This window comes from Mastomys coucha, unplaced genomic scaffold (assembly GCF_008632895.1).
Source record: "Mastomys coucha isolate ucsf_1 unplaced genomic scaffold, UCSF_Mcou_1 pScaffold22, whole genome shotgun sequence".
Lineage (NCBI taxonomy): Eukaryota > Metazoa > Chordata > Mammalia > Rodentia > Muridae > Mastomys > Mastomys coucha.
Window position 1 is genome coordinate 124,015,878 of NW_022196905.1, and position 13,589 is coordinate 124,029,466.

The 13,589-nt window shown below is 42.6% G+C and overlaps 1 protein-coding gene across 5 annotated transcripts in view; it reads left to right on the plus strand.

Annotated features, from left to right (window-relative positions):
- Rabgef1 (RAB guanine nucleotide exchange factor 1) overlaps positions 1-13,589 on the plus strand; it is a 41,542-nt gene that overhangs the window by 23,433 nt on the left and 4,520 nt on the right. For 3 of the 5 annotated variants that reach the window (XM_031338114.1, XM_031338117.1, XM_031338116.1), the window contains exons 4-6: positions 3,446-3,615; positions 11,528-11,609; positions 12,663-12,795. In XM_031338114.1, the coding sequence (XP_031193974.1) occupies positions 3,446-3,615; positions 11,528-11,609; positions 12,663-12,795 (385 nt within the window). Of the gene's footprint in view, positions 1-3,445; positions 3,616-8,745; positions 10,645-11,527; positions 11,610-12,662; positions 12,796-13,589 lie in introns of those variants that run through there. The other 2 variants (XM_031338113.1, XM_031338118.1) reach the window with 2 other exon arrangements.

Genomic DNA, 13,589 nt, shown 5'->3' on the forward strand with positions numbered 1-13,589 from the left:
TGTAGTTTTTCAACTTGCCTTCTTGGCACAATTGCTGGGTGCTACTATCTCCCATCTGAAAAAGCATGTCCTTTTCAATACTCTTAGCTCCATACCTCTCACCTACCCTAAACTTCAATGACTAGTCCCATCTAGCCTCTGCCAAAACTGATAACCCACCTGTAGTAGTGGCCCCAGCCCCAGCTCCTCCTGAGTTCTCATATGGCTGCTGGGTTCTTCTCCCTCCAAAGCATGACAAAAGTCCTTCTCTCCTTCCTTGCTTGCATCTTCCTTTCCTCCAGGGACCCGGAAGTTCTGCCTGTACCTTCCGCCCAGCAATTGGTCTATGGCTTTCTTTACTGACAGACCAAGAACCAATTGAGGAACAGGACCTTAGCATCAGAACCACCTCTACAGGACAATGTATGAGAGTCATTTCTTTCCTTTCATGTGAGGGCTCTGGGAATGGAACTCATGTTTTTAGTCTTGGCAGCAAGTTCCTTTACTTGCTGAGCCATCCTGCCTACTCTTTTCTGTGACCTCCTGCTTTGACAGTCGCTCAGAGAGAGTTGTTGAATTTGTTTCTTGTTCCTTACATTTCTGGTTTTGCTTTTTGCATTTGAGCTGTGTTGTTAGATACGTGTTTAGGATGCTGTGCCTTGGAGAGTTAACTTTCCATTGTGGAATGCCCTTCTTTGTGAGTGGGAGTAAGCTTTTTTAGATTATTTGATTTTATCTTTTTCCTACCCTTAGTGTCCCAATTCACATGACATGGGGGTCTTCCTTTGTAGCCCAGGCTGGCCTAGAATTCACATTTCCTCTTGCTTGAGCCTCCTAAGCATTGGGATTGCTCTGCAGCTTCTATGCCCAGCTGGACGTGTGGGCTTTAACTTTGCTGATTATTACTGAGTTGCCCCCTTTTAAAGTTCTGACGCTTGGTTCCTGCCTGCACAGTGTAAGAAGCCATTGCGTTCTTGTCAAGATCAAATTTCAGATTTTGTCTTACGGTTTCTGTTATTGTGAAGAGACACCATACCCAAGACAACTTTTTATGGTTTTGTTGATTATTACCTAAATTACGAAGTTAACTTTTGAATGGCATCTTTTTATGCTTTAATTTGTATATTTGTCATGCATGAATTGCCCGTCTTCCTGTTAAGATTATGGGTCTTGGAGATGGAGAGATGGCTCAGCACTCTCACGACAGCTCCCAACAGCCTATAATGATGTCCTTTTTGTCTGCTGTGTAGACACACATACAGACAAAGCACCCATGTACATAAAATATATAAATAATTCCAAAATCTGTCTGTCTATCTAGTGTGAGGAGTAGGATATGTTCCCATGTGTAGAAATCAGAGTTTTTTTCCTAAATAGTATGGGGTGAGGCATGGTGGCCCATGCCTTTACTCCCAGAGTTTAGGAGGTAGAAACAGACAGATCTCTGAGTTCGAGACCATCCTGTATTGTACATAGTGAGGCCCTGTCTCAAACAGACAAGTAAAATTAAGTATGAAGTTGATAGATTTTAATACCTTTTGGTTTCTTTTTCCTGTGGAGTGTGGTGGTGTATACTTGCTGAGGAAGCTGAGGTGGGAGGATCCTGTCTGGAAAGGAAAAACCAGACAAAATATCTCTGTTTCTATCTCCCCCCACGCCTGTGTGTGTGTGTGTGTGTGTGTGTGTGTGTGTGTGTGTGTGTGTTGATAGACTCTTGCTATATATAGCACAAGCTGGTGTCAGATGCACTATGTAATCCAGGCTGACCTAGAACTTGATCCTCGTGCCTCAACCTCTTGAGTGCTAGAATTACAGGCATGTTCCAGTGCACCCAGCTTGGATGCATTTTTACTTTGAGCAGTGTGACTTGCAAACTGAATGGTGGGGGAAATAAACTGGCCTTTAGCCTTTTCTAATGCTGTTGGTTATTCCCATTGGTGACTTTTTGACTCAGATGATAAGCAAGAAAGTTGTTCAAGAAAGGGTGCTGTTTCACTATCAGTATTAGTGACTAAAAATGCTAGTGAGCAGTTTCTGTTCAGTATCTTTTTTTTTTTTTTTTTTTTTTTTTTTTTTTTTTTTTTTTTTTTTTTTTTTTTTTTTTTTTTGGTTTTTTCGAGACAGGGTTTCTCTGTGTAGCCCTGGCTGTCCTGGAACTCACTCTGTAGACCAGGCTGGCCTCGAACTCAGAAATCCGCCTGTCTCTGCCTCCCAAGTGCTGGGATTAAAGGCGTGCGCCACCACCGCCCGGCTCTGTTCAGTATCTTATTTGCTTTCTGTTTAGAAAAAATAAAAAAGTTTTAGTTGTGTGTGTGTCTGTGGAGATAACATTACAACTTTGTGGAGGTTTTTTCCTTCTATCTTCTGTGGTTTCTACAGATAAAGTTCACATCTTTGGGCCTGTGTGGCAAGCATTTTCCCTTGTTGACCTGTGGTTAGTTGGTTTTTATTTTTAATTTTTTTTTATTTGAGGGTTGACACTAGTACTTTTGCACAGCACTCAGTAGTCATCTCTGAGGAACTGTGACTTCAGGGAGTGCCAAGCCCCTTGGGCCCTTCAGGTGACAATGAATTATTCAGCCTTCCTACATTGTTAACTACCTAATGCAGCTGTTAGGTTGGTAGCACAAATATGAGAGTCTTTTTTAGTACTTGATTAGCTTTTTCTTTTTTAAAAAAATAATTTACATTTCAAATGTTATCCCCCTTCCTGGTTTCCCCTCTGAAAAATCCCCTATCCCACCCCTCTCCCATCTTTTTTTTATTTGTTAATGTATTTTCTGGATCTCCATTGTAGCTCTGGTCAGGAACTCACTGTGAGATCCTCCTGCCTTTGCCTCTGCTAGAATTAAAGGTTATTGACAAAGGTTATTGACGCCATACCCTGCCCTGTATTTGTATTTTTAAGAATTGTTATGCTGTAGTTCAGTTGTTGAGCAGAGAACAACACAGAATTCTATTCTGTGTTTCTACCCAGTGGATCTCAGGGATTGGATTCAGGTTGCCAGGCTTGCACAACAAGCTCTTTTATGTGTGGATACACTGGTCATCCTGTAGATAAGGTTTTTGAGATGGGGTCTTGTGTAGCCCAGGTTGACCTCAGATTCAGCAGGCAACCTTTAATTGACCTGGATCTACTTCCCAAATGCCTGGATTATAGTTGTGCACAGCATACCTCGTTTACTCATTGCTGGGGCTGGAACCCAGGGATCTCTACATGCCAGCAAGCACTCTACCAACTGAGCCACAGTTCCAGCTCTGCTGAGCATGTTTTAGATCGTGCCGTTTTATCTACTTACACTTCCTAATTTTCCTTACTTTAACAAAACTCATCCGAATGTTTAAATATAAAGTGATATTAATTTAATTTTGATTAAACATAATTTCAGTAACTTGTTAGCTACATAGAGTAATTCCATACATCAGTCTTCTGGGTAACAAAACTTACTGTGTTTAATTTTCCCAGCAGAAATTCAGGAAGCCAAAGCTCCCAGTCCCTCCATAAACCGGCAAACCAGCATTGAGACGGACCGAGTGACTAAGGAGTTCATAGACTTTCTCAAGACCTTCCACAAGACAGGCCAAGAAGTCTATAAACAGACGAAGATGTTTTTGGAAGCAATGCCTTATAAAAGGGTAGGCTGGTGCTCACTGCTTGGAAATAAGAGCTGTAGTTTAGGGAGGGCTAGGGAGAGCTGTAATCTTGTCATTTCACACCTGAGAAGAACAAGGTGATAGTTACTTAAGACTGGCTTTTTAGCTCAGCTAACACCTAACTCCAGGCTAGTACTTTTCCACTGTGCCCTGGTCATCTCTGTGGAACTTCTGCAGGGAGAGGGACAGGCTGCCTCGCTTCTTCCCCCGTACTAGTGCAGCCTGCCTGCATAGACCTTTAGCTCACCTGTTAGGCCAGGAGCAGGAACTAGACTTCGTCCCTTATTGCTTGTTTTCTTTTTTGTATTTGGAGCTTCCTTCTGTCCTTTATTCCTCAGCTAAGGCGGGGTCTCGTTGTCATAGCGTTGGCTGGCCTGGAACTCACTCTATATACCATGCTGACCTGAACTCAAGCTAAAGGTGTAGCCACCATGCCTGTTGTCAATGTAGAGTTTTAGTATTCTCCTCTGCGTTTGTTTAGAGAAAAATAGCATATAGAAGTTGAAAGGGACCTTGGTGGCTGCAGTTTCAGGCCCTTTGTTTTGTAGATGAAGGATGGTAAAAGCCAAACTTAGAGAGTGACCGGTCTGGTTAGCTTGCTAGGCTTTTCAAAGTGAACTAGAGCTATGGCTTCCACATGCCTCTCACTATGTAGCCCAGGCTAGTCTTGAGCTCCCTGGTTCCTGCCTCAGCTGTCACAGTGCTGGGATTATGGAAACACACCACCATGACTGGTAGTTGTGGGGTTTTGAGGTGGGGTATCAATGTGTAGTCTAGGTCATACTTACAATATGGCTGAGACTGGCCTTCAACTTGAGACTCCCCACCTCCTCCACAGCCTCTGGGATGCTGCTGTCATTTGGAGGTGGCATTTGCCACAATGCTCAATCACACCTGTGTCTTTAGTCCAGAATTTCTTATCTGTAATTTCAGTTCTCATAAAACTATTTGCGAAAGACTTTATTTTGTAAGTACAAATAAAGTCTTTTCACATTCTACAATATTAAATGCAGCCAGCTCTACCAGTGCCTTCTGGCAGGGAAGCGAGCTGCCATCAACATGCAGCTTCGGTGGGCGTGCTTCCAAATGCTCTAAGACCCAGTGCTCCAAGGCAGGACTTGCCTTCTTGCTCTTCAGGGGTGTTGTGACCCCAAGTTAGAAAGACTGTCTCTTTTACTTTAAGTGTTTGTGAAGAAACAGTGACATTTGGAGTTGAAGCAAGCTGCCACTGAGGGGTTTGTGTGTGTGTGTGTGTGTGTGTGTGTGTGTGTGTGTGTGTGCGCGTGCGCGCGCGCCCGTGCATATAATGACAGTGAGGTGGCAAGGGGGAGTGATGTAGGCTTCTTGAATGTGTGAAAAGTCAAGTTTGAGGTTCCTTTTGCACTGTCAAGAGCAAACCTCTAATAAAGTTGTATTTATCCTGTAGAATGTACAGAATATATACTACTGTGTTTATATTGTCTTTGCAGAAACACTGATCAACTTGGGTTTGTTTTCTTCTGAGAAGCATAAACTACCATTATTCTGTAAGCACTTAGTTGACATTTTAGTGAGTCTGTGAAAATAAGGAAGCAAGTCTAGCATGGTGACATGCACCTTTAGTAATGTTTGGATTCAGAGGCAGGCGGATTTCTGTGTGTTTAAGATTAGTGTGGTCTACATAGGGAGTTCTAGGCTAGCCAGGGCTGCACAGTGCAACACTGTCTCAATTAAATAAGTAAGTAGAAAAAAACCAAAGAGGAACACTATGCTGTGTGTTCAGACTGGTACTAGAGACCTGATAAGCTTCATATTCCTTCTGTGTTAAGAAGTACTGTGCAGCTAATTTTCTTTTACACCAGCACCAACTGTTTTGTGGTAAGGCATCCAGTCTTGTTCATGTGTCCTGTGTATCTTTGGTGTCTAGCATGATGGGCAACATTCAGATACAGTTCAGATGGATTTTTAAAGTTGCATTTATTGATTGATCGATTGATTGTGTGTTTATGTATATGCTTATAAATAGGCATGGGTGAGGTCTGAGGATGACCTCCTGTCTGCTCTCTTTCTTCCATGTGGGCCTCAGGGGTCACACGTGAGTCACCAGGCTTGGCAACAAGTGCCTTTATCTACCGAGCTACCTCTCTAGGCGTTTGACTCCAAGTTATAAAACTTACTATTTATGCCTGAACTCACATAGTCTACCTTTATGACACTACTCAGATAAATGTATTAAATACAACTTAGGGAACAGTTCCTGGAGATGGGAAAGGCACTTAGCTTAAGGTGCTTACAAACCTTTACCCCACACATTTCCTTGCTATTACTCTTCTGCCTACTCAGCAGGAAAAGAAAATCCTCTTTGTAGAAACTGCCCCACTGGCCATTGACACACACTGGTCTTTGTTCCTCTAACATTGCACAGATTTTTTTCTCCCACGTCGCTGAGGTCTAGAACATACTCCTGCTTCTGTCTGATGTGGATCATTCCTGTTGTTTCCAGTCCTAGTTTATGCCAGAGTTGAACAACCTGTTCTGTATGTGGGCCAAGATTAGACAATTGTTTTCAGAACTATGTTAAATGTCTTTCCCAGCTATTTGATCTTTGTTAGGAAACACTTTATCTGTATTTAGGCTTTAAAAAAAAATCCTAAACATTACTTCTGGCTAAAATGTCAACACTTGCATATTTCAGACCCACCACAATACTGTCTTATGTAATGCTTTAACCATCCAACGAAGGTTTTTTTATTTTTTTTTGCCATTTTTTTTGAAGCTTGTTTATTTTATCTCCAGTTTTAAAAGCAGAGTTAGTTTAGTAAAGATATTTTGAAATAGATTTTAAGCTCAAGGATTGAAGGGGGGAGCACTCCAGAAGAAAGCACCCTAAGAGGCATGTGTGTGTGTGGGCTCTAACGAGAGAGTCACTCAGTTTTTCTTTTTCTTTTTTTTTTCTTTGAGACAGGGTTTCTCTATGTAGCCCTGGCTGTCCTGGAACTCACTCTGTAGACCAGGCTGGCCTCAAACTCAGAAATCCGCCTGCCTCTTCTTCCCGGGTGCTAGGATTAAAGGTGTGCACCACTACTGCCTGGACAGTTTTTTTTTTAAGATTTACTTTTTTTTTTTTTTTTAAATGTGGGTATTTGCTTTAGGCCAGAAGAGAGGATTGACTCCCCTGGCACAGGAGTTATGAGGATTGAATCCCCTGGCACAGGAGTTATAAGCAGTTATGAGCTGCCACATGGGTGCTGGGAACAGAACTCCCCCCTCTTCAAATACAGCAAGTATTCTTAACCGCAGAGCCATCTTTCCAGCAATCATCTCTTTTCTTTTTAATTATATTGTCACCTACTGGGTTCTCTTTCTTTTGAGGCAGGGTCTCACTCTGTAGTTCACACTGACCTTGGATTTGTAATCCTCTGAACACTGAGGTTGTAACTGTGTCCCACCACGTCTGTCTCTGTGATTAGCTACCAGATTTAATATGTGTTATTGAGCCTTTTCATAGACTTTAGAATGGTATGTTTCCATTGTAATGAGAAGAGCAAGCACATAATTAACATAACATCCTTGCATGAATCACTGCTGTAATCTTCCAGTATTGGGAGATCTAGGACAGGATGATCAAGTTTGAAGCCAGCCTGAACTACACAGTAAGTTCCTTGTCAGCCTGAGCTACAGAGTGAGACCCTGTCTTAAAAATCCACCAACAAAAAGGTTCTGAAATTAGGAAAACAGAGTCGGTAGTCTAGGAATACAGCTCCATTAGCACACAGCAGGCCCTAGGTTCAGTCCCAGAACTTGGAAAAGACAGTGGAAAAGGCCCACACCTTTAATCCCAACCCTCAGCAGGCACAGACAGGTGGATCTCCTGAGTTCCTATAGCCTCGTCTACAGAGTGAGTTCTAGAACTGCAGGAATACACAGAGAAACTGTCTCAAAAAATAAACAAAAAAAACATGCCAGGCAGTGGTGGCGAACACCTTTAATCCCAGCACTTGGGAGGCAGAGGTAGGCAGATTTCTGGGTTCCAGGCCAACCTGGTCTACAGAGTGAGTTCTAGGACAGCCAGGGCTATAGAGAGAAACCCTGTCTTGAACTGCCCCTCACCCCCACCCCCCAAAAAAAAAGAAAAAAAAGAAAAGAAAATGGCTCAGTGGTTAAGAGCACTGCCTGCTCTTCCAGAGGTCCTAAGTTCAATTCCCAGCAACAATATGGTGGCTCACAACCATCTGTAATGGGACCTGATGCCCTCTTCTGCTGTGTCTGAAGACAGCCACACTGTACTCACATACATAAAATATACAAATCTTTAAAAACAAAATCAACCCCCCTCAAACCAACTTGGGGCGGAGGGAAGATGGGAGGAAAAAGTACAGAAGAGGCTGTGTGTGGTTTAATGGATAAAGTTCTGAGTTCAGCCTTCAGCACCTGATTTTTTTTTTTTTTAAAAAAAATAAGAAAATTAGAAGCTAGAATTTACAACTTTTACTTGGATAAAAAAAATTGTATACAAGGTTATCTAGACATGGCTTATCAATTAAGAGTAAGCTGGCTCTACTCATTCCAAGGATCTAAAAGTTTCACAGCACCCACCTCTCTGCTAGCTCTGCACCCATGTCCATACCCCACATACACACCCATTTATATACACAGTTAAAAATAAAACAAGAGGCAGCCAAGTGTGGTAGCACACCCTTTAATCTCAGTACTTGGGAGGCAGAGACAGACCTCTGAGTTTGAGGCCAGCCTAGAGTACGTTCCAGGATAGCCAGAACCACACATCACAGAAACCATGTATCAAAAACAAAAAGAAACAAACAAACAAAAAAAAGCAAAACAAGGAAAAAATAATCTTACTGTAAGAACTTAAGCTTTAGTTAGGTAGAATAATGGCTGGGTTCAATGGTATATGTGGTCACCTGTGTAGTGCACTATCTGTAGTGCACTTTCCTTTGACCTCTGAACATAGCCTCATGTCTGAAGAGTAATTTAAGAGTATTTTAATTATTTTATGTGTATAGATATTTTGCCTGCATGCATGTCTGTGTACCTAGTGTTTGCATGGCCCACTGAGGTCAGAAGAGGGCATTGGATCCTCTGAAACTGAAACTCAAAGCAGCTATCAACTGCTGTGTGGGTGCTAGGAATTGAACCTGGGTCCTCTGGAAGAGCAGCAAATGCTCTTAACTTCTGACTCATCACTCTAGCCCTTCAAGAGTAATTTTAAAGTATGGTGAAAGCTGGGCATTGTGGCACATGCCTTTAGTCTGTACTCTCAGAAGACAGAAGCAAGTAGAATACCTCTCTGTGAGTTGGAGACCAGCCAGAGTTACATAGTGAGACCTTATCTCAAAAAGAAAGGAAGAAAAAAAGCACAGAGGACATGAAGAGAGACAGTCATCTCAAAACCCTGTTATCTAATTTAATGAGGTCATGGCTTGGTGAAGAATTGTTTTCTTCAAGTTTGTTTACATGGAAACATGTTTAAAACATGCTATTAGGTTGGGCGTGTTGATGTAAGTGTATACTTTAAGTACTTGGGAGGCTGAGGTGGGAGAATTACTTGTGCCCACAAATTTGAGACTGATTTGGACAAAATAATGAGAGCCTGTCTCAAAACTAAAAATCATATGCTGGGTATGGTGGTGTATGGCTTTCATCTCAGCACTTATGAGGCAGATAGCAGTGAGTTAGAGGCTGGCCTGGACTATCCTGTTAGGTAGAGGACAGCTAGTGCTCTTAATCACTGAGCCATCTCTAGACTGTTAATTTGGGTTTTAAAACACGATTTCTATAGGGAGAGCTGGAGGGGACCCAGGCTCAGTTCTCAGCACCCTTGGCTTGGTGGACCTGACACCTTCTTGCTTCTGCGAGCACCAAGCATGCATGTGGTGTGCATACATGTGTGTAGCAAAGACACACCATCTTTCCTATGAGCAGCTGCTATGTGATCTCATTCTCCTAAGGAAGTGGTCAAGTACAATACAGGATCTTTTGGTCATTTCATTGCATTTTGTTTTGTTTCCCGAGAGTCTTCCTATTAAGATTTGCCACTGCCTTCCATGTTGGCTCCCACCTTTAATCTCAGCACTTGGAAGGCAGAGGAGGGTGGTTTTTTAAGTTCTAGTCCAGCCTGGTATACATAGGGAAGGAGTTCTAGGATAGACTGGGCTATAATAGAGAGACCCCGAGTTAAAAAAACAAACAAGCAAGCAAAACAACAACAATAAAAAACAAAGGACTCTCGTTGGAGAGGTGGCTCAGTGGTTAAGAGCACTTGCTGCTCTTCCAGAGGTCCTGAGTTCACTTCCCAGCACCCACATAGCTACTCACAACTGTCTGTAACTCCCATTCCAGGGCTTCTGATAGATACCCTCAAACAGATAGGCAGGCAAAACATCAATGCACATAAAATTAAATAAGCAAATGAATAAAATAGAAACAGTTGCTACTGGTTACTTTGTGTTAACTTACAGATTGCCTTGTGTTAACACTTATGGAAAAGGTGTTAAGAGATTGTAGTGTGAAAGGTGTTTTCGTCTTCACTCATACTCTTCCAGAATAAATAGAAAGATGAGGGCCCTCCTGTACCTTACAAAGATTTTTCTGAGCATTTCATTCGTATATATGTATTTATTTTTCAAACGAGGTCTCATTTAGCCTACACTGGCCTCCTGATTCTCCTGCCTTCCCTCCAAGTACTTAATCACACAGTGTACAGTACTGTACCCACTGAGCTGCATTGCTAACGCCCTCTTTACTGTTCTAAACCAAATAGTAGTTTGACCTATCTGGTTACTATTAGAAACCAGAAGGATATAGCTAAAAGGAAGAGACTCATCAAAACAAGCTTTAATTCTCAAGGAAGTTGGGAGGAAGTAGCATGGACTTGGTTCTAAAATTAGAAGCAATGTGTTCTCACTTATACACAGAAGCTGCAAAAGTCAACATCGTGGGAGCAGAATGCAGAACAGTGCCTCCAGGTGCTGGGCAGCAAGGCAGAGGGGTGAGGAAAGGAGGGCCAGCCAGGTACAAGGTTAAACCTCTAGTGCTGTGTGTGTGTGTGTGTGTGTGTGTGTGTGTGTGTGTGTGTGTCTGTCTGTCTGTCTGTCTGTCTGTCTGTCTGTCTGTCTGTCTGTCTGCATGGCATTATCTGTATATGTGTGCAGGTGCCCACAGAGGTCAGCAGAGGGTGTGGGGGACTCAGAAGCTGTAGCTCCAGGCTGTTGTCAGTCGCCTGATGTGGGGGCTAGAACTTAATGCTGGTCATCTGTAAGAGCAGCAGATCCTCTTAACCTCTGGGTCATATCTCCAGTCTTCCTCATGTTCTTAAGCACAGTAGGAAAACTATGGTTGCTGACATATGATACATGTTGTATTTCAAAGTAATGAGTGGAAAGGAATTTGAATATTCCTGCTATAGCACATTGACAAGTCTAGGATCATATGCCAAAGTGCCTTGGTTTGTTTCCTGCATCTTGTATAGAAGTATCACTATACCCACAAATATGGAGATTCTAGAAGGCAATCGATGACGTTTTTAAAGTGAAAAAAAATGAATATTTTAAAAATCAACTCAAAAGGGATCCAAAACTTACATGTTACAACTATTTAATTCTAAAAAGAAGTTCAGCCTACACAGTAAGACCCTGTCATGAAAAAATTAACAATAGTAGTAGTAATAGTAATAATGAGGGTAATGATGTAAATGAAATTGAGTGTGCACTAATTCTATGTACATAGTGATGTGTAAAGATCATCAATAGCAGGTTTTTCTTTCTTGCAGAATGCGTTTGATTTGTAAGTTCTTTTAGAGTCAGCTTAGTGCAAGGAGTGGGTTTTAGAGACTTGCTCAGGTTTGGCGTTCTCAGACTTTTCAGCTGCTCACCAATCTATTGTCTGTTGATTCCAGGATTTAAGCATCGAGGAACAGTCAGAATGTACTCAGGACTTTTACCAAAATGTGGCTGAAAGAATGCAGACCCGTGGGAAAGGTAATATGTTGTCAGCCAGCTGTTGTGAGGCAGCCAGTTGTAGCTCAAGGTAACTGCCCTCACCTCCTGATTGGCCTGGCAGGTGCCAAAGTATTTCGCTGACTTTGACCTCTGTCTTACACCTTGCAGTGCCCTTGAATGCCTCTTTATGTGTGACCTGGGCAATTGGGTTGTGCTTTGAGTAATGTAATTCCTATATTGTGAGTAAAGTGGGGAGAATCAGAGATGCTCAGGCAGTTTTCTGTGTGAATCCTCATCTTGGAATTGCCATCTGGTGCGTCATTGTTTACGATGACATAAACCTAAGGGAGTTCTCAGAAAAAACAAACAAAACAAAACAAAACCTAAGAGAGTTGGAGCAGAAAAAATTGAGATTCACCCACTTAAAGCTTTGGGTTTACTTTGTAGAGGTCGTCTGGCCTTCTGTTGACACTATACTTGAGGATGCATTTCAAATATGCTTGATGTCCATATGCATGCTTCAGAGAGAACAGGGTGGCTCTGTGGGAAACTGCAGAAGAAAGGAGATTTGCCAACACTTGGGAATTGCAAGTGTTTTACCGGTGCAGCAACAGAGCGGGACCCACAGAAGTCTTCCTACGTGGCCTGGCCTATACCTGTCAGGTTCCAGTGAGCCAGCTCAGCAGATAGGTGGGAATTCTGTGCGGTGTAGGTTAGAAAGCTGTAATTTCTTTTGTGGTTGCTTTTTTTTTTTCTTGAGATAGTCTCACATAGCTCAGGCTGGCCTCTAACTTGATGATAGGCAAGGAAGACCTTGTGTTCCTGATCCTCCTACCTCTACTGCCCAAGTGCTAAGAAGACAGACACGCACCACCATGCCTGCTTTATACAGTGCTGGGGCTGGTCTCTAGGGCTTCATGCATGCTGGGGCATATCCCCAGCCCAAAGAGTTAGGGATTTTTAAAGAGGATTTTTAATGTTTCTTTACTAGGTGTGTTAATAGCAACTCTTTTCTGTATGGAAAATACTATAAAAATATAGTCTTGGTTTGAAACCTTCTCTTGAGCTGCTGTACTCCTTTGTGTATCCCAGTGCCTCCAGAGAAAGTGGAGAAGATAATGGATCAGATCGAAAAGCACATCATGACCCGTCTCTATAAATTTGTGTTCTGCCCAGAGACTACCGATGACGAGAAGAAAGATCTTGCCATTCAAAAGAGGATCAGGTGATTGCAGTGTCTGCTCTATCTATGATCTAGAATGGAATGATAGCATGTGGCTAACAGTGCGTGTGAGCTTCCAGCCTTGGGCAGTAACAGCATGAGCTTCTCAACCAGGCTTATGATAACCAGCTTTTCTGTCTGGCTGGAGAGAGGACCCATGTTGGATGTGAGATCATTCTAAATCCCTAGGACTATGCTACCTTCAGGCGGGAAACTGTTACTCTCAGTCTTGAGGTGGAGGACGTACGTCTTTCTTTCTCTGTAGCATGGCTTTGCCAGGCTGAACTGACTGACCCCATTCTCAGGGGCCTCATGGGGTGAATGAACCCTCGAAGTTCAGCAGCAGTGGAACACTTAGAGATAAGCCTGTGTTAGTTATTTTTTCACGGTTGTGGAAAAATACTTGGCAGAAACAATTGAAGTGAAGGAATTGTTTGGCTTGTAGTTTAGGAGGAATAGCCCATCATGATGGGGAAGGCAGAGCTATGGCAGAAACGTAGAGCTGGGGCTCCCGATGACTCCATGGATCAGGAAGCCTCTCTTCTCTTCCTACTTTAAAAATGTACTTGCTGTGTACATGACTGTGCTTGAGTATATGTTATATGTGCCATGTGCTTATGGGAACCCATGGAGGTTAGAGGAAGCATTGAGTCCCCTGAGTCTAGAGTTAGAGATGGTTGTGAGCCTCCCATGTGTGTGCTGGGAACCAAATCCAGGACCTGTGCAAGAATAGACAATGCTTTTAATCTCTGAGCCATCTCTCCAGCCCTCCTTCCCTTTTTTTTTTTTTTTTTTTT